The sequence below is a fragment of the Paramisgurnus dabryanus genome, chromosome 21 (genome assembly GCF_030506205.2).
Source record: "Paramisgurnus dabryanus chromosome 21, PD_genome_1.1, whole genome shotgun sequence".
NCBI lineage: Eukaryota > Metazoa > Chordata > Actinopteri > Cypriniformes > Cobitidae > Paramisgurnus > Paramisgurnus dabryanus.
Genome location: NC_133357.1, coordinates 21,294,900 through 21,317,130, shown reverse-complemented (window position 1 = coordinate 21,317,130; position 22,231 = coordinate 21,294,900). Strand labels below are relative to the sequence as shown.

Genomic DNA, 22,231 nt, shown 5'->3' with positions numbered 1-22,231 from the left:
TAATTTCAGGTTTGCTTGTCCACCAGGGAAGGCTGGAAAATTTTATCTGAAGCAAACGTTCACAAAAATACCAAGATGTGATAGTGCTATAATATGTTGAAACTCTTTCAGTGAATAATTGGAGTGACTCCGTCCCCAGAGTCGCGCCTGATTGGACGCAGCTGAGCTGTCAGTGGGTGCGGATGTTCTGACCACGTCCCCTGACGCACGCTTGTGATATGAACGAGCCCTGCGTTCCTCACCACACTGCAGCCAAAGTGGATTTTTCACATCAAAACCACAGGGAATAACCCTGTTGAGATGTGGAAACTTATCCGAGATGAGCAGAGATTAGGAGAGGAAACAAAGTCTTAAAACTCCATCATGTTCAGCCACTCCTGCAGTGATCAGTGAACGTCATGCTTTGAGATTTGAAGCTTTAGGAACTCTGATTCATTTCAGCTGGACTTACCTCGGGAGAGTGTTTCTCTGTTTGGTGTACGTCAGAGACTTGGTCGAGCCCTGGAAAGAGACAAAATAAGATTGCACCATTGTATTTGAACACAATAAACATTCGGGGAGGTGAACGTGCCAGCTCTCAGTCTCCCTTACAAAAGATCCTCTACAAAACAATTTTTGTAGTCTTAAGGAGATGCACATGTGTAATATGTAAACGGATAAACGCCCATTGAAGTGTTTTGTTAAGGCCAACAACATAGAAAGGGAATAAAATGTTCACAAACACAATAAGGACCTCAAGTCTATCTCTAAATAAAAACTGAATGACAACGTTTACAGGGTGCGATTATAAGATGATCTTTGAAAAATTGCAATTTCACTTCATCTCATGTAAACACAATACTTCAATCAAAATAATACAATTAAGCTCATAATCGTATTAAAATGTGGCGTATGCCGATTTTAATGCAATACATGGCCATGTAAACACTTTGCATAAACCGCACTAACTGAAGTACACATGTTTTTGTCATGCAACTTAAGCAGTGGCGGCTTGTGACTGCTCATCTGAGGGGCGCTAATTCAAAATAAGTGTTCGGAGTGTCACATGTGTTGCTTGCGTTTTCAAAATATGTGTTTGTTGCGTCTTGTAAACCATGTGCATCACGTGTTTTGTCAAAATAAGTGCCTGCTGCACACGCATCAAAACCATTTAAGATAAAAGAGACGCTCACGTTCACAAAATGCACACAAGACACTATCTTAACCATAAACTCTGATCATGCATGAGATTATGCGAGTATCTGGCAAACACGAGCGTCTCTTTTATCATAAACCCTTTAGACGTGTCTGCAGCAGACACTTTTTTTGACAACACACATGATGCACACAGGATCACTAGACACACAGAATACATATTTTGAAAAAAGGAACCACACACATGACGGGCTACATACATGTTGTTACGAACTTCGCATCGAGCGCCCTCGGAAAAATAAGTCACCGGCCGCCACTGAGCTTAAGCACAAAATTTTCCCCTATGTTTTCCCTAAACTCTGTTTACACGACTCGCTGTCACCAGTCTTTCATCCAGAAAAAGTATGAACGCGCGTATATTGTTACAGGCATATATTTCTGTTTTAATAACGGCACCAAATAACAAAATAGGTCTATAGGAATGTGTTTGTCATTTAATGTAAATAAATTAAAACAGTGGCCAATAACACGTCAATATTGAGTTCATCATTTGTGCTGTGCACTGTGCTTTGTGAATAATAACCACAATTATTAGCAAATAATCAAAACAATAAAACTGCATGTAAACAGGTGTGAAGCGGTTTGCGGATGTCAGGTAAACACCTTGATGAAGTCCTTACTCGGATTATTGGAACTAATCACATTATTGGTATACATGTAAACATAGTCAATTCACTAAGGAGGTCACACCTGAATAAAATATAACAAATAAAAAAAAAACAGAACATAACAACAAACAAAAAAGCAACAAAACATAAAGAAGTCAAAAACATAACAAAATAACAGCAAAAAGAAAAAAGATAAAATAATAGAACAAAAAATAAATAAATTGAATGAAAAGAAAAAAAATATATTTTTACAACAAAAATAAAACTAGGTAACATTTTACAATAAAATTTTATTTGTTTACATTAAACAAAGATAAATAAATGTTGAAAAACTATACTGTTTATTTTTAGTTGGCTAATGCATTTACTGATTGTAACAAATGCAACCTTATTGTAAAGTGTTACCAAAAAAATTATACAAAACCAAATAATTGCATTTAAATTTTTATAATTCAACAATGATTCTTAATCTTGACAAGTGATAAGTTGCTGTTACGTATAGATAAAATGAAGTTGAATTAGCTCAAGTTAATTAAACTTTATTATTAGATTACAGCAGTGTTTCTCAAACTTTTTCAGCCCAAGGACCACTTTATCTTCCAATGTTTTTCTGAGGACCACCTAACAGAATCCCACTCTAACATGCCCCCAAAAAAACAACCAAATATGAAGGATAAGCTAAATTTAAGTTTAATATGCAACTGTTTCAAGTCAAAAACTAATTTTTTAAACACAAATGCAATGCTATGTTCAGAAATTATTATACAGTATGAATTTTATTTCATTAGAAAAAGTAAATGTGAAATGAGTTGCAGCTTAATATGAACAACAAACTGCACATGTGAAAAAGTTGTGCTTTCAGTTGACGCTTGATCTTTTCTTTTGACTCCTCTTTGGTTTAGCCACTGATTTCGCAAGTGCATTAAAAATCTACTTAAATAAGTGACGATTGTATAAACACTGGCCTAGTTTAGGTCATCTTTTGGCGGACCACTGGGGGGGTTTGGACCACACTTTAAAAATTACTGGATTACAGCAACTCATCACTAGTCAAGTTAAAAATGTAAATGCAAAAAAAAATTGTTTCACAGTGACACTTCTATAACTATAACCATGGCAACCCACTAAATGATCGAAATGGAAACCTAAGCATGAGTGATGTGAATGTATATATATATGTGTGAGATAATGACAGAGAAGCGAAATGTTCTTACCAGATGCTGAATGTGTCTAGAGGAGGACGTACCCCTCCGCTGTGGCACATGAGAAGACAGAAAATGAATGAGATCAGAAACACAGTAACAACACAACAATGTATTTGTTTATACGTGAACAACCCATGAACAAAAACATGGAAACAGTAATGAACTCTGAATTTCTCATGCATTTGAGGACATTAAACCCACAATAGGTGTCAATGCAGGATTTGTCATAGCTGTCGTATGCATGATGCTAAAACATGTTGTCTAGTCTAGGTTGTCAGCTTCTAGTTGAGAGAGAGAGAGAGAGAGAGAGACTCACCAATTCTGAGGATTGTGCGGGGACACAGACTGTGTTGATCTGAAAAAGAGGAAAGAAACATGACTCAAACTCCAATTCTGCATCACATCCACCATGCAACACACAAACGCTCGTTCACAATCCTGATGTCTGGATCTCAGGATGAGGGGAAGGGAGTGGTAAAGCAAGATCTGCTGGGATGGGGTGACGGAAATGCTTCCCCAACGCAACAGATAAGAAAACTATCTGCTGATAAACACTACCAAGACTGTAGAAAATAAGACGAGGATTATGGGTAGTGGGAAGTTACCATAGGCATTACTGTTTTATTACCTCTCGGTTTAAAAACCACAACACAACAATGTTAACGGTGGTTTACAAATCAAGAACATGATGTGACACCTGATGTTTATATGTCTACATGTTTTGGTGTAAGAAAGGCGGAGACTTTATTTCTTAAGGGCACGGGGGGGAAACATTTGTGTGTGCTCACGGTCACGCTTACGTAACGTGAAGTTTTCCCACCCCCTGTACATCCGATGCCCTGTTTGTTTGGCCACAGGAAAAGGGCTGAGCAGAGAAAACTGACTCTCTCTGAACCACACAGTCATTATGTTTTGCCTTGACCTATGACTGTGTGTGTTTGTTTGTGTGACTCAGATAGAGATAGAGAGTTATTAAAAGATCCATGCTTTTGTTCAACAATACAATGAAACATCACTTATGGGGTTATGGGGGCTTGTTTTTGGTGACATGTTCACATTTTATATTCATGAATTTATGTATTCATCTGTATTTCCAACATTGGTATACAAGTGACGTATAAGTGATTTTGTGTATCCCACAAATTGATCGAAAATTTTATTCAATCGACCTCCAAACTTCACAGCTTTTCTATGAATGAAAGTCTTCAAACTTCCTAACATAAATTGTTAGATAATTTGTATTGTTTTACGGGTTATTTTATAATATAGTAGTCAATATAATGTATGCTGTCCAGTAGGCAGTGCGCTTGTATTTCTTTTCTAACATGTCCTATGTGATTTTGTTCACATTACATTGTTTTTGTGTGTTGCTAGGTGGGTGGGAATCCATTATAATATCAAGTTTCCTCTTTTCTTTGCTTAAAACGCTACTATCACACTTTAATAAAATCGACAATATGACTCAAAACTAGAATTCAGACAAATGCAAAGATAATATTTCACTTAGGTGTCGTAAAACTTTTCCCCATAGTAAAGCACACAAAGATACAGTATCAGTGTTATATTGTAATGAAAGATAAGTGTTAATTGAAACACAGTATAGCTATTTTTACCATACTGTATTGCATCACTATGTCTGTGTTAAACACATTTCTTCCCCTACCTCCCTTTTATTTTTCCTCTTTTAATTCCCTGCTTGCCAAATTTCCTGCTTCATCTCTCAGTTTTTTTTTATAATTTCCATCCATCCGTTTGATATCTCCACCCAAGTATCAGTCAATCCATTTACATTTCCTCTATCATCTATATATCATCACTTACGTTATCATGTGCTGGTTTACTCTCTGCTGCTATATTTTGGTCTTCTGTACAAAAAAATATTCTGATAATAGAGTCTACAACTTGATTTTATCCATTACCAATTTTAAAATAGTGAACACTGCAATATTCCATTAAAAATAAATGTAAGTGAACGTGACACGCATATTTTTGTATATTACATGTATGACGTGTCACTTTATTCTATAAAAAAACATTTAAATACATTTTCAGTATTTTTTATTAAAAAAAAAAAGTTTGTCTCAAATAGCAGGCTACTGTCAGTACAAATTAGCAGTTTAAGGCAACTGGTAAAATGGTGTTTAAAAAATTCAAAACAAGATACTTTTGCATTATTTTAATTCTGAAACCTTTCCTATAAATACATTTCACAAATTTCAGCAGTTGTTGGGATGATAGAAAAATTGAAAAACTTTGGTCCATCAATTTGCATGTTCTCAAATGTCAAGGTAATACAACAAAACCACAATCATGGGCCTTTTATTAACAAGTATAAACAGTAAACATGATATCACATCAACCAGTGAAGCCTAAAGGGACATTCACATTATACGCGACTAGCAGTAGCAACGCGGTCTCATTGATTTCAATGAAAGCAGGGTGGCATTCGGCGACAGTGACCGTTGACGGCGATGGGCGTGTCCAGTCGCACGACAACGTTGAGAAATGTATTACTTTATGCAAATTATGAGCAACTTTCGGGAGCGACTACCAATGAGAATGAAGCAGTGTAGTTCACATCATCCCTCTCTCATCAGTTACTGGAGTGGACGTTACTCATTGGTTTATGACAAGCAGAAATAGAAACACCTCTTTTGAAAGAGACAAGCGACATACAGCGACAAAGTCGCTTATAATGTGAATGAATGTACCTTAAGTCTTTATGGTTGAATGAAAAAAATGCATTTTAATTATATTTAAAAAGTATATTTATGAATTTGATATCACAGGCTTACAAAGCTTACACCATCATCCAAGTAGAAATCTGTTAAATGTAAAATCATTGCAGTGGTCAGGTGGTGCAACCAGAAAGCCAAAGGTTGCAACTGCTATGAATGCCCCAAAGAAATAAAAAAAACATTAAGCTACATAATTTTAATAAGCTAATTTTTTAGCTAATAATTTTAGTTTTAATATATGCAAGCTAAGATTGTTTATAATTGTTACTATACTTTTTTATTATTGTTCTATTTATAGTTTAGTTCAAATGTTAGTTTTATGGTAAAGCCTAGTTGTTTTTCAGTACTTTTTGTACTTTTTTCAGGGTTTTTTTAAAATGTCACTCTCAAATAAACAAACATTCAGCATGACACAGGGAGTACATTAAATCATATCTGGCAAATAGACAAATGCTTGGTTATACCACCTGACATTTTTTTTAAATAAGGAAGGATATAAAATAATGTGGAAAAAAATCATTAAAATGTACAGAAATGTTGTTCAATAAACAAAACGTTTTAAACACATTATTTCTGGCTCAAAAATATGCATTACATCCACGTTTTAGGAGCTTGTTTTGTTTTCGACCTATTAACCTATATAGCAATAAAAAAATGACAAAAGCAGATTTTACTAAAATGACAAAAACTAAAAATATAAACATAAAAAATTATTGAAAATATTCATACAACTGCAATAAAACAAATACAAATAAAAGAAATAACTGCTGCACTTTTTTTAAGTAAATACTAAAATATACTGAATATGAGGCTAAACAAGTCTATACCCATATTTTACTTTAAAATATAGTCATAAAAAAAGAAAATAAATACAAAGTTTGTCCCTTCAGCCTTTCTGTCACAACAGGACTGTTGCTAATAGGGTGAAAGGTTGTACTAATTCTAAGGGCCCACAACAATTTCTAGGGCCTCCAACAGTGATTGCTTACATGACTTCCTCATTCGAACGGAGATCATTCACTTAGAAACAATCAGAAATTCTTTCCTCTATTTCTCAATCCTCTTTTGTTCCCTCACCAGAATTCTGAGTGGATCTTTACTATGGTCAAAACGTATGAAGCACCCCTTCAAGCAACCACCTTTCTTTCCCAAGCCAATTTTTTTTGTTTTCAATTTTTACAGTAAGTTACAGCGGTCCCCTGTCCTGGGGCCCTGTTTTAGCAGCGAGCATAAAGAAACATGTTCCCACGTGTAACGAGACTTTAAGGGTGAGTAGAGGTCCACTCTATGTGCCAAGTGTAATACCACAGAAGAAGTAAGGAGGGTTATTTACATGACAGAGATGTTTTGACTCTAGAGCGGTTCTGCTGAATCAAAGATCCAAACGAAACATGACTGAGCTCAATATTGTTGTCACGCTACAAGTTAGCAGCTTCACTCAAAAGACAGCATGTTCAAAGTCAACAGGAAAGGTATTCAACATCCATTTTATTTTTATTATGTGGTGCACTTAAACTGAGTATAAAGGGAGAAAAATAATGTGGGTCGTTTGATTTTACCCTTAGGAATTGATGTAGTCTCATATTATAAAAAAATATTCAGTCTCAGGCTTTGTAACCAAGCTGATGGTCAAATTTTTAACATCATGTACCTCATTAGTTAGATATCATTTAAATATTTATATTCATTACTGTCTTTAAATATATCAAAAGCGGTGGTTGGCTAGTGCCCAAAAGTGATGTCAATAGAGATCTGTACCCCATTTCCTTTTAATGTGTCCTCAGGAAAGATTAAACAATAGAAATATGAGCTGTGTGGTATAAAATGGACAAACAAACTACACGTTTAGAGTATTTAGTGGACAAAATAATTTGTCTAAAAGGCACAATACAGCATATTAAGAATTCTGTGTTTTATAAATATACAAAATAAGCATACACTGTCAAAAAAAAATACTTTTTTCTTTTTCTCAAATCATCTAAGCAAGCAACTTGATCGGTTATTAATATTTGTTGAGCCTCTTTTTTGGTAATATTTTGCAGTCATTGTCCTGGGATATGTCTTTATAAACTTTCCACGTGTTGTGTTAATTTTTTTTCTTAATGCTTAGCTTCATTTTAAACTTCAAACACACCAATGCAACATGCATACAAAATTTGTAATAAATCTTTATTACAATATTTAAATAAAGCGCAAAGATGTCTCAAAGTTGGACATCACTTGGACCACTACTGAGTATACAATTACTATTGTGATAATACAATCCATCCAACATTTAAACATTTCCAAGATTTTAAGACTTTGCTTTGGCTCAGCATCTAGTAAAGTCCTGAACTGTCCTAACTTTGACATCGAGTACTAGCTGCTCTATCCGTTCTGCACTCGTTTCCTGTTCATAGACGTGCAAAGTTTTTTTTAGCTGTTTGCTCCGAGCCAGAGAGGAAATGTTACTATCACAATGTGTGTGTATGTCCGGGATTGGAGAAGATGTATGTAGAGATAAAAAATGGATGGAGAGAAGTGTAAAACAGCAGGTGTATTACAGGAGAAAGGGAAATTGTGTAAGCGGTGGAGAAGCACAAGAAGTGTGGAGAGAGAGAGAGGAGGAAGCAGATTAAAAAGGCAGAGAAAGATGGAGGGATGTCAGAGCCTGTGAGGGAAGCGTGGGAGGAGAACGAGGGCGGATGGAGAATGGGGTGTAAACAGCGTAATTACAGCGATTAATCTGAGCAGAAAGCAAAGGCCCTCAGGAGGGGCGCATACCAACTCTCCATACTTTTAACCACTTACTGACAGAAAAAACAGCCTTTATGTCTTTGATTAATGTTTACAATGAAAAATATCTTGGTCAACGAAACTAAATGCGTTTCTTTAGGACTACTTTATACGGTTGCATGCATTATGCACATTTGTTCAAATTAAATATAATATGAATGGCACACAAAATAATTACATTTACATTACAATGTTTCAACCTACATATGATCTTCGTCAGGTATAGTCAACACATGTCCACTTGTTGGTTATAATGTAAATTGAATAATTAAAACATTTTTGGGAGCTAAAAACAGCAGCGTGCCATTTCTATTGTATTTAATTTATCGTACGCACATTTTTTGAACTGAAAAACAGACCCTCGATGTTCTGGCCCAAACTCACATTATTAGTTCAGCCCAACAGAGGAAAGTTAAGCTCCCACCCAAATTAAACATTATTGCAAAATCAAGGTGTCAGGAATGCTTGAAAATGACAAGTAAAGTTGGTACTGGATGCACTAACACTGCCAATATGGCAATGGACAGTATTTTTTTAAATAAATTAAATGCATATTAGTAATATGCGCCTATAGGTGGGTACACAGTGCGCATACACTCTGCTTATTATACACACAGGGACAAGTAGCAGCACACAGACATGCCAAATATAACAAAAAATTATCCACATTGTACATTAGAGGTGTACAGTACATGGGTCCACTTAGATCCGAAAACCCGAGATCCGGCAGGTTCAAGTCTAAAAAACACAATGGTGTGTCACAGTGGATTCGAAACCCGGGTCTCTCACACCAAATGTGTGTCTTATCCACTGCGCCATTACCACCAAAATGAATGTATTTTTGCCGTACGGACCCAAACTATCTCATGTGTGCGTCAAGTCCTCTTCAACCTGGGGGTTCGGATCGGACTCAGGTTTAATTTTCTTCGGTTTGTCTCAGGTTGGGTCTTCCTAAAAAAATATTTATGCATGTTGAGTTCGGGTAAAAAGTGATTCGGGTCATTTCAAGTCTGGTATATTACTTTGGATGCGAGAAGACCTCTATTGTACATAAGGATAATCCCCAAATTATATAAAAATCCCTATTGGACACAAGGATAAAAATGCCAACATGTCATAATGGATAGTCATTGCATGTATCAGAATTAACTATTTGAGGAATGATGAATGAAATTGTTTTTTTCTCTGGAGAAGCTTTAAGTCTTCGTTCTTGCAAATTCCGCAATGTAAATAACGAATCCGCCATGGTGCAAGTGCACCATGTGATTGTTTTATTGCAGTGGTTCTCAAATGGGGGTACGCTTACCCCCAGGGGTACTTTGGGGTACTGCAGGGGGTACGTAAGAGAAAGTGGAAACTGACATTTAGGACTAAATCAATAAAATCAGTAAATCAAGATGATAGTACTTTTATATGACATTAGGACTACACAAAGAAGCATTTAAAAAATCATACATTTAAAGCACATTGTACAAAATGCATGTGCGAGTTCAACCTGTTGATCTTGTCTGGCGCATGCGCTAAGGTTTCAGTTCAGCAGCCACGGAGTCTGCTCCTGTTATCATTTCATAAATTTACTTTCTTTTGTGGTGTTGCTGTGCATATATATATATATATATATATATATATATATATATATATAATGTACCTCATTAAAGCTTCCATAATAACCTTGGGAAAGCAGCTGTAATCCACACAAAATCGATAAATCAAAGGTTTGTTTTCAATTTAATATATATCTATTTAAATATATCTTTATGCCATATTTGTTCAAATGTATGTTTAATTGCATGTGTGCAAATCTGATAACAGCCCATCAACTGACGCAAACTCATTTGTAACCTGACACCGCTAACCAGCTGCAGTAGCAGCGGCCAGCAGACTAATCTTTAATACTGCCATATTTAACTTTTAGCTTGCAGTTAATACTACTTTGCTATATTGTTACTGCTTACTGCTGTAAGTTTAAACCTTTTGTTAATTAATATGTTCAGTACTAAGATCATTAACAGAATTTATTGAGACCTGAATCCAGAATCAGGAGCAGGGTCTGCGCGAAATAATTTAAGTTAGGAGAGGTGGTTTCTTAAAAACAAACCAGAGCCTCAAAAATACCACCAGTTTCGTGATGAATACTAATAAGCAATAAACCTGCTCTGGGGCATCAGATATAACTGTCTCACTCATTTCACTGTATTTTAAAGCTAAATGTTGTTGTCTGTTTAAGGGGTACTCAGCTTGAAAAAATCATAAAAAGGGGTACTTCAGCCAAAAAAGTTTGAGAACCACTGGTTTATTGCATGTTACGCACAAAAACACACCCATGACTCATTAAGAGAATAGGTATAACCCTTTTGGACCATATGCCTGACGCACCGACCGTTTTTCATCGTTAAAGTGGATTCGGACATGCCCTAGGTGCACCTGCGCTTCAGACCATGCGCTTAAAATTCTTTAAAAAGTATGAGGTTATGAATTCGTAGAGAAGGTCCTAGGATAGTTGAGTGATGTCATAATTATCCCTGAGGGCGGATTAAAGTCAAGGCTGATGTCAATAAAAATAAGCGCCTGGTGAAAGAGGGGCAGAAACAACTGCAAACACACAGACATAAGCTGATGGGTGATAAAACACTGACAACCTATCAAAATCCATGCATTAAAAAGTGAAACTGCAGTCTGCAAAGGTATAAGCAGCATAATAACATTATCATCCGTTGCTGTGGATGATAGGTATCTTTATATTAATCTTTAGTTACCATTCTTAATGTGAAAGGGCCTTTAGTAACTAGCACATTCTAGCTCAGTGGTACATCATTTGGTTAACAGTGCAAAAGGTAATTGGTTCAAACCCAGGGAGTACACACATGCTGATAAAAATGTATATCTTGATGTCACTGTGAATAAAAGCATCTGCCGACTACATAATTTTAATGTAAAATATGATCACATTCTTAAGAGCATTGAGCCATGTGACATTATGTGAAGTGAATCCCAAATGTCTGTTTGTTCTCTAACAGAACACCGTGTATTTCACTCCCTCACTGTGATTTTGAGTGTTAACACACGCTAAGTCTGAAGCAGCTGGACCAATGTTAACACACACTTTAAGCACATCCCGAGAGAGAGGCTGGGAATACAGAGAGCTTGGCTTTCACACACTCCCCGATTACATCTTTTGATTTGATTCCTGAATGAACATCAGTAACTAAGATACTTTCCAAACTCCAACAGACAAGATGTATACAGGACTAATCCATCTCTAATTAGCCCTCCCTCCCTCTTTTTGAATTATATTATCACTTGCATTGTCTAAAACAGGAATTACTAATGTCAAGCAAAGCAGCCAATCAAATATCAAGGAGATAAGACAGATAAACAGAAGTAAATATATTCCAGCAAAACTAAACAAGTACCCATCATCATCAGATATCAGCAGTTGAAACATGCCACATGTCCAGCTCTTTTCTAAGGTCCTATGTGTTTATAGAGACACAAAAAGTCCCTTGTAGTGGAAAAAGTTTCCAAAGACAATAAAAGGTAAGCAAGAAATTATTATTTTAACAAGCTTTCACAACACTCTTAACCTTAATTAGTTGACTTTACTAGATAATTGCATGGAAACACTAAACCATTTTAGTTTTTACACAAGGTGAAACTAAACAGGTTAAGTTGTATTAACATAGAAAATTTAGAGGGTGTAGCAGACAATAGACAGACATATTATAGTATGTTAAAATTGTCACTTTGTAAGTGTAAGCTAAATTTTTTGGGTGTGTCTCTTAAAATGCAAATTAGCTGATGAAATGCAAACACTGATCGCCATAATGGTGGTTTTTAAAATTAAAACTCAATTGTTATGTCAATTATTCTCTCACGATTTATGGATTTCTTATCTATTACTGTCTATGATTCTTACGGCTACTGTAAATGGCTACGAAAGACATCATGTCGCACCTCGACTGTCATGAAAAGAAACGCTACTTTAAAAAAATATATCTTGGTTAGGGTGTGATGCCTACTCGATCCCTGATGCGTTCTTCCAGCCCCTGTCCGCTGCTACCGAACTACCACTATTTACAACATAAGAAGGTGCGACACAACATGAAACTTTGCTCGAAGTATCACCTGGATCTCTACACATGAACGCGAGCATTGAAAACATTGTTTGTGTACACAGAGTTTACTAAAAAGAAAGGTTTTGTACAACTGACTTTGGCTGTTGTGGTGTCCGCTCATCATCTCTGCCAGACGTAAATAATTGATTTCTGAATGCGAATGAATGAATCTCATATGAGGCTCCTTTTTCAACTAGGTCAATATTGTTTGTCACTTGCGACAAAATGAACGAATTATCTGTGCATTTATATGGAACTATGCTTTAGGAGCTATCCATCTTTACTCTCCTCCCTCCTTACGTCGCATTCGGAGATCCATACATCTTGACTGGGAAGATGGCGGCGAGCGGACGCCAAATCAACCAAAGTCAGTTGTTCAAACCCTTCTTTTTAGTAAACTTCTCAATGCTCGAGTTCACGTGTAGAGACACAGGTGATACTTCGAGCAAAGTATCATGTTGTGTCGAGCCTTCTTAGTGTTGTAAAAATAGCGATTTTGATGCTCACAACATATTGAAGGCATAGCTTCTAGTTCTTTTGCGACCACTGCAGGTACTCAAAATGGCAGAAGACAAGTGAGTGACTTCAGCTGAAACGCGTTTATAGTGCAGATTAAGGGGCTGTGAGTCCAAGCGGGAGGAATTTTGATAATGTCGGTCTTTACTACATCACCAATCCCAGGAAAAAAACTGTTCCCTACAATCCCTGTGTTTGTTGTAGTCCAAGAAAAGAGATTTACGTTGGAGACGATAACTCACATCATCTTTTACTTTGGGGTTTGTACCATTTGCATATCATTAACATGTATTATTAAAAAACTACACACCAAAGGAAATGTACAATCATAAATCGGACCAAATTTGACAAGTCACGGAAAGTAGTGACACAAGTCGGATCTTGGGCATTTTGAGTTATTTACAGATTCCAACGATGTGTAACACATGGAAATCTGATAAGATTTGGAGAAGTTGTGGCCATTTGAATATAACACATTCAAGAAAGAGAATGCTGAGAAATTTGAGAAAGAAGAGTTAACACTTTTCCCAGCCTGGAGAGACAATAGGGCTCATTTACATCTCATTTAGCTAAGCCATACCCCCTGTAAAGCCGTTTTGAGATACAGATGTTCTAGCATCATGTAGTATTTTGTGAAAAAAGTCCGTATGACAACATGCAAAAATAAACAGGACTTTAAGGGCGCACTCACATTATCCAAACCAAACCAAACTATGCCCCAGCGCAATTGTCACCCCTCCCTACTCCCCCAGATGCACGCACTCACATTGTACTTCTTATCGATCTGTGTCCGGGCGCGCTTTCGTCATTAAGATGCGATTGTTTTGAAAAAAGCAGGAAGTAAAGCTCTCTCTTAACCAGTGTTGGGGGTAACGCATTACAAGTAACGCGCATTACGTAATAATATTACTTTTCTGAAGTAACGAGTAAAGTAACGCATTACTTTATAAATGTACACATTAATATTTGAGTTACTTTTTAAAAAAAGTAATGCGAGTTACTTTTCAGGTTTAATTCACTCAATTTTAAAATAAAATAATTTACTGAATGAAACTGAACATATTAACATAGAATTACGCATCTGTGCACGTGAGCGGGAATAGTTTGAGTCAGAAACAGAGATGGCAGGCCAGAGCTTGACATTTTTTCGATCATAAAAAACACCTGCAAGGCCTGACAGAGATCAAGCCTCAGCCAAGTAAGAAAAAGTAACGCAAAAGTAACTTAAAAGTAATGTAAGCATTACTTTTCAGTAAAAGTAACTAAGTAACGCAATTAGTTACTTTTTTGGGGAGTAACTTAATATTGTAATGCATTACTTTTGAAAACTAACTTTCCCCAACACTGCTCTTAACACTGGAACCCACCGTAATGATAAGTCTGTTTTTTTATTCGGAGTCGTTCGGTGCGCGATTACAGACAGCCCTCTCACATGTCATCATATTGCTTAGTTGATCTGTGACGTGTGCAGCTCGGACATTCACGTAACCCCGCTGCGCGCATCAAAATGTTTTTACGGAGGCAGATGAAGGTGAGTGGTCGCGCAACTGACGTCTTCACCTTTTGGAGGTGAAAACACAAGCTTATACAGTATGTAAATATACACACAGACAATGATGCCCCCCGCTGCACGCTAGAATCTCCGAAAAAACAAGCCGATTTCAACCGTAAAATGTACACTCTTAAATGTACAAAAACTGCTATCTCAAACATGGAGAGGCTTCTTCGTGATCTCAACTAACAGATTCTGCAATAAAACGAAAATCACTAATTTTGAAAAAAAAACTTTGTTTCTCATTTTCTCGAAACTTGTGCTGCCGACTTGTGTCACTGGTTTCCGTGACGGGTCACATTTCTAAAAGAGGAATTTCTATGAGACTGAGATGTTTAGCATGTCAAGCACTTTTTGTATGTTCGTGAATGCGGGTAGACTACCATTATTCAACAAAGACAAGGTAAAAATGTTTTTTAAGTAAAGACAATATTGCCTTTTCCTGAGTGTACTTTACTTGTATCTCTTCAAAATCATCGGCTGAGGCAACAGGCTGATCTCTAGTCCTCCTAACCAGAGATGCTCCTCAGTTTCCAACAGGGGTGATATAACAAGACAAAAAATCAAGTTCACAAATATGACACAGCAAGAAAAGGTACAGATTCGGCTGAATGACACCCCATCACTGACTGCAGTGTATAAGTGATTGGTCTCATCTTATCCTACTCTGTTTGTTCTGTAAGTGCAACTGTTTAGAAAACAAGTTTTCCATGCACATACTTTTTTCCCGTTACCCAGCATTATGAATCGGATGTAATCCAGACTTCTGAGTCAGAGCAGCAGCTACTATCTGATGCAAAGCAAAACTAGCCCACAGATTAAGAGAAACACACGCAATTAAAGAAACACAGTCTTATACGCACTATACGCAAGCTTAGGGGAAATTTGGGAAACACATGCTACTGATGAGTTCATGTAGAGGGGTGATGATGGGAAAGATTTACTGGAAGAGCCCACCCATTCACATCCTCCACTGACATCAGTACATATCCCATTTTTTGCCACCGGGAAGCAAGATCCTTTTTGCCCTGAAGAGAAGTGGAAATTACTCTTCCTCTATCTGACGGGCCGCTTTGCCATCCATTACTCTCTTTTCGTCCCTTTCCTGGCCCCCTCGCTCTTTTTCCCCGTGTCTTTTCCGACATGGACTGAACTTTCCATTCTGGCACACAGATAACACTCTTCCGCTCACAGGATGCATGGAAAACACAAAAATACGACCGAGTTTTGATTTTGTGTGTGTGGCAACAGAGCGATTCTCTGTATTCTCTTAGAGACAAGACGATTGGTTGTCAGGGGTCTAGAGGTTTTTTCCTGTGGTTTAAGGTTGTAGACATGGATGCATCAGGCACCAGACAGACCTCACAAACAAAGAAAATAATACTGAATTTCCTTTCATCTTTGTTTTCAGGAAACTGCATTTCAAGAATAAAAGAGTTGGGGTTTTTCCATTCAAATGGGTTAAAGAAGATACTGATTTACAGACTACTGAGGTTTTGAGACTTTTGGCCGCTGTTGCTGGAGGCTACACAAGTGCTGGTTAAACTGTGCTTATTGGATACAGACCACTTCCAGTACTGTACAGTCAACTCGTCTCTACTGTAGACTTCAGGGAATATTTCACCCAAACAATGGCTGATATAAATAGATTGAATCTTAACTCTAAAGAGCAATGAGTCAGCTTTGATAAACACCATCTGTTGCCAGCTGCTGTCTTTAGGGGGACTGTGATGTGATATTTCGATAGCAATAGACTAAACTGGTTTAAAGGTAGAGAAATCTGATCTTGGATCTGAGTTTTTTAAACAATGGAACACACTTTAAATTCTTGATAGTGTACATGAGGCAATTAGAAAAAATGTCAAGTCAGTTTTATAAAGGACAGTGTTTTATGAATCTAATATTGATACTGTATTTCTTATTTATATTACGTTGTTATTGGCCTGAATACCTCTGATGTCAACCGGAAATGTAAGCCATTAATAAGCGATACAACATCATCCTGCATAGTACTTTATAAGGATTTGATTAAACATACATCTCAAATAATTGGATGGAGACTTTAATACGTCCTATAAGAGAAATAACTTCAAAATGGCTTTTCAGTGTAACCAGCCATATGTGTCTGAGCGAGTTTCCTCCATAAAACATTTTGCTCCTTACCTTACCTATTCTCTATGCTCTACTAAATTTCTATAGACAGATATGTCCACACTCATATATTTAAAATGTCAACATATGCACATTCCCATTCATATCTCAGTTTAAGCCATATCTCCAAATCCACTTAAATTCCCATGCAGCGCTAGTATGAAGAGGTAAATAAACAACCCATTCAAAACTAATAATGCCATAGAGCCCCTGAAGTGAACAGAAGCTTAGGAGAGTATCAGGAAACAGCTGGATCTCCTTTGACTGGATTGTCTTATAGGACGAGGGCTTATACTGATCGCTAGACTTTGAAATAAAGTGCTGATCTGGGTCAAATGTATAATAACACCAGAATGAATAAGTAACCAAGTGAGATGAGGTTTGCATTGCACGCTAGGTGCCAACAATTTGAGTCTATGGATTTAACGCTGCCTAATGTTTCTGTGATAACACTTCAGCGTTTTGGACCCAGCTGAACACATAACTTGGACTAAGACCATGGTATTTAAACCTGTGAGAGCTTAAATGTTCTTGAAATTTGTCTTTGTTCTGTTATGTGTGGTGCCAAAATGTGAAGGACTGGTCTATGGTTAGGAGGGGTGATAAGGTTTTTCATTTTCTTGGTTAAAGGTCATGGTCTCCAGACATCTCAAGGGAGAAGAACCACTCCCTAACAGAGATGATGGCTATCAGAGACGACACTAATGTTTATCACTATACGTGCACATATTAGAAAATGAACCAATCACAAACATTAGAAACAACATGCTTGTCCAAAGTGATGGAAAGAGGCAAGGTGTACTGGTAAAAGCATGGAAATTGTTAAATAATATTCTGGTTTCATTTTTTTCCATCACTGTCACACCACAAAATTTGTCTGTGAAATACAGGCTAAAGTCTCAAAATCTAATGATAAGATGTAGGCACATAAAAAAGATCTGTTTATTCAACTTTAAAAAGTAGTGTCAGTGCTGCTTTCAAATTTAGAGTTAATTTAACTTAAAAAAATAAATTGACATTTTTTTTTGAGTAAATTAATATTTTTTAAGTTGAAATAATTCAAAAATATTAAAGCAGCACGATCATGCACTTTTTAAAGTTTAAATAACAAATCTTTTTTAAAGTGTTGTTTTAAAGGATTAGTCTACCCTTTTGCCATATTAAACTATGTTATTACCTCAACCTAGACGAATTAATACATACCTATCTTTTTTCAATGCGTGCACTGTACAGCGTTATGAATGTGTTAGCATTTAGCCTAGCCCCATTCATTCCTATGGTACCAAAAAAAAGTTTTATTTTGTGGCACCATACTTACTGGTATAACTCCTCATGTAACAGTCTTTAAATAGGGAAAACACAGAAGTGTTTAGTGGCTTCCCTGTTTGGTACCATAGGAATGAATGGGGCTAGGCTAAATGCTTACACATTCACAACACGCTGTACAGTGCACGCATTGAAAAACATAGGTATGTATTAATTTGTCTAGGTTGAGGTAATAACATAGTTTAATACGGCAAAAGGGTAGACTATTCCTTTAATCTTTGCAATACTTTACAATTGACCATGTAACGCTTCTAACGCACCATAAATAAGCTTGTTATCTCTTTCCCTGCTACTGAAACGCTACGATGCCAATGACGAGTTTTTACGGCAATCCATATTACCGCTATTATCAACTAGATGGCGCCCTTACCCAACCTATAAAACACTATTGCATACACGGATCCAACACCAGTAAATACTTTGTGTTTTGATCATCTCTCCGAATTTGAACTCTTAACAAAAATCTCTTCATTCATCTTAGCTTTTTGTTCAAAACTTTGGAATTTTTGAAAAAAAAAACTACACATATTTGAGAGGTGATAAAATAGAACAAATGAAGATAGGATAAAACTTTTTTTTAAAGCAGAGGGTCTGTTTTTCATTTGATATATTGTATGTTTATATATTTAAAGAAGACATTTTTTGAAGGCATTAAACTTTGGTAAAAATCATAAAAAACGCTGGTGCTGGCTGGAAACGTTTTTTAAAAAAAACTGGCGTGGTAGGGGTTAATGAGGAACAAATATGTATTCTGCACTAGCATTAAAATACTTTTAATAATTATATGAACTTTCCAAACATTCATTCAGTTTAGTTGTGCTCAGTTCTTGCCAAGAAAGCAGGATACACGTCATAAAGACGGTCTCAGCGCAGCGGGTTAGACATTTGCTGACTGAATAACCATGTGGCATGTTAAACCATATAGTGTTTCTTTGCACATTGACCAAACCTCTACCTGTGCCAAACATTGAGGAATAAATGTGAAACCATAAATCCTTCATTGCAAAAAGACAACCGCTGGCCATTTTTATTTAAAAAGGAAATATTTTGGTTACCTGTTGGTTTTTAAAGCATTAAAGGCACATTTTTTGTTCTGGAAACTATCAGGTATTTTAGCTAAATTATTATCTAATATATAGGGGCAGTTTTCCGGACAGGTTTTAGATTAATCCACGACTAGGCCTTAGTTATATTTGGACATTTATCCACAAGCATAACATACAAAAAACCATACTGGTGTGTATCTTGAGGCAAAACAATCGCACTGATATATGTTAAGATATGTCAGTACAATATGTTTTTTTAAATTAAGGCAGCTCAAACAAGCATTTTAGTCTGGGATTAGAAAAAATCCTGTCCCAGAAACCACCCCAAAATCAACATGAAGGGTATCTAAACACACTAAAATGTCTGTGTGTCTTCCTTGACCTTTTTGGGTCCTTTTAACTGCAATGTAGAAGAACAAAAATTGGTGACCTAGTCTGTGAAAATCAACTTTTGTGATTTACTGTTTTCTACATAAAATCCTCATGACATAATGTAAACAACATTGTTTAAAAATATAACACTGATATGTAATATTGACTGAGAAGGTCAAAGATTGGAATTGAAGTAAAATCAAACTTTAATTCTACCAATCTATATAATTTGGCTGTTTATTTTATTTCTATAAATGTATAATTGCTAAAAAATGTTTTGTTTATAATATTTTCATGTCTGATTCTGTACATTATAATGTATATTTGCTCTCCACAGATTCAGGAGCTGTGAATCTAAGTTTGACTCCAACACACAAATTGAGTTTAGTAAATGGCTGTGTTCTGACATATGACGCATACCTCCCTGGATTGTAACTCCCGGGGTGTTTTTCTGAAAATGGGCCTGATATGCGTGTGCCTATCTGCCAAGTAAGTCCCGGGCCAATGTTGACAACCATTGACCTTATCAATGAGCCTTTCAGTCAGGCAGTGTGGTGCTGGGGTGCGGCTGTGCGGGTGCCAGCACCTCCACCCCAACACAGGGAAGCCTTCAGTACAGAGAGCAAAGAAAGTGAGAGTAAACTCCCTTTTAAAGTAACAAACTCCCATTTTATACACCTATGTGTTTGTGAAATGGGAGTGAAGGAAAGAGTGATAAGGTTGAAATTAAAGGAAATGGAAAAATATCTTACCTTGGCTTCGCATTTCTTATGTGTGGCTGTTTTGCAGACTGTAGGGGATAGAGAAAGGGAAATATATTGGTTAAAGATGAATACCGATTTATAATACAACGTCTAAATCACAAAAATATGATGTTTCATTGAAGTAAAACAATTAAAAGTGGGCGGAAAATTACGAAATTTTGAAATAAAAGTTTTTTTCTCTAATACAAACTGGACAGAATTATTGGCACCCTTAGAAATTTTTATGAGTAAAATATCTCGCAAGAGCAAGGAAATAGCAACATGCATTATTAAGGTAATGGAGTCACAGGCTGTACATTCTGCAGCGTTCATGTGTACTTTTTTTAACATTACATAAAGCAATAAAATAGCGTTGTGCCTTTTGAAAAGTGTGTTTTCTTTTCCTATATCTGAAAACTGAACAACTTTCTCCAACTCAACTTTGACTTCGTATATTTATCCAGAGATAAAGTGTGAACTCGCCAAGAGATGCTGTGCGCTCCGTTGCCAAAATTTGGGCTACTTTTAAACTGTTTCCGAGAATTGTTTTTATCTCTGCGGTTTACAGTTCAAAGGATTTTGTTGATAAGTTATTGGGTTCTGAATAGTTTTTGGAATGCTTTTGGATTAGTTTTAAATGTCCATTAGGCTGATTTTGATATGAAACGTATGATTCTGAATATATATATATATATAACATACATGTAAACAAACTTTTTTAACTCTTTCACCGCCAGCGTTTTTAAAAAAAGTTGCCAGCCAGCGCCAGCGTTTTTCATGATTTTCACCAAAGTTTAATGCCTTCCAGAAAATGTTCTTCTTTAAATATATAAATATACACTATACCAAATGAAAGAACAGACCCTCTGCTTTCAAACAAAAAAAACCGTTTCATCCTACCTTTAGTGGTTCTTTTGCAATCAGCTTTTGAATATGGGTAGGTTTTTACAAAAACACCATATTTTGAGCAAAAAGCAGAGATAATTCCATTTTTATGACGGACTTTTGATAGAGATCAGATGCAGAGCGATCTTTAAAACAGACACGGACATGCAGCAGCTTGCCATAGGGCAATACTTCCGGTTTTAAAAAGTTGCGGAAGGGCGCCACCTGGTGGATAATAGCGGTATTGCGGAAAGACGGAAAATCTCGTCATTGGCGGGGAAGCGTTTTCTCTTAATTGACGAGATATCTCGTCAATGGCGGGGAAAGAGTTAAACTGGTTGAAAGGTTTAGAGTACATGTAAACTTTATTGTAATTTGCAATTGAATTAAAATTGGCCAAATTTTGTGCATGTCAACATAGCCAATGTAAACAAGCAGGATAAATTTGGTTAGCTATTGATAAATGAGATCTGCAGCTTTCAAATTTCATAAATGAGGCAAAAACGACAAACATGACATCTTGTGCGTTATATTGAGATTAAACGAAAGGATGAAATTGTCAGATGTCACATACCTCGACAAAAGGAGCCCAAATTCTCCACGCTTTGCCTGCATACCCCACACTGCCGCTTCTTTTTGAAAGTCTTCTCCTTAAAGACGTGGGGCTCGCCCTTTCCCGCCTGAAAAACAAACAACAAAATCTGTTTCAATCAAACATAACTATACATTTTATTTTTTATTTGCATTTAGCGCTTGGCGTGTGTTTATTGAGTTCACTGTGGCAAGTGTTCAGTGACAAAACTCGTTTTTCTTCTGTAACTCAACTTTTTTCAGCTCACGATCAAGACTAGTTCACTTTATGGCTTAAGACAAACAGCCATTGATTCTCTTTTGGTCCAATCAGATCTGTAGCTCAATTGGTATAGTATTACGTTAGCAAAACAAAAGATCATGGGTTTGATTCCCAGGGAAACCAAACTGATACAAATCCATACCTATAAAAGC

General features: G+C 36.4%; 1 protein-coding gene across 6 annotated transcripts in view; it reads right to left on the bottom strand.

Moving 5' to 3' along the window:
• Window positions 1-22,231, bottom strand: part of tns2a (tensin 2a) — a 78,277-nt gene that overhangs the window by 30,441 nt on the left and 25,605 nt on the right. For all 6 annotated transcript variants that reach the window (XM_065249819.2, XM_065249821.2, XM_065249820.2 and 3 more), the window contains 5 exons: window positions 21,801-21,906; window positions 20,351-20,388; window positions 3,324-3,362; window positions 3,017-3,055; window positions 452-501 (listed from right to left, as the gene is read on the bottom strand). In XM_065249819.2, coding sequence (XP_065105891.2) covers window positions 452-501; window positions 3,017-3,055; window positions 3,324-3,362; window positions 20,351-20,388; window positions 21,801-21,906 — 272 coding nt within the window. The remainder of the gene's footprint in view (window positions 1-451; window positions 502-3,016; window positions 3,056-3,323; window positions 3,363-20,350; window positions 20,389-21,800; window positions 21,907-22,231) is intronic.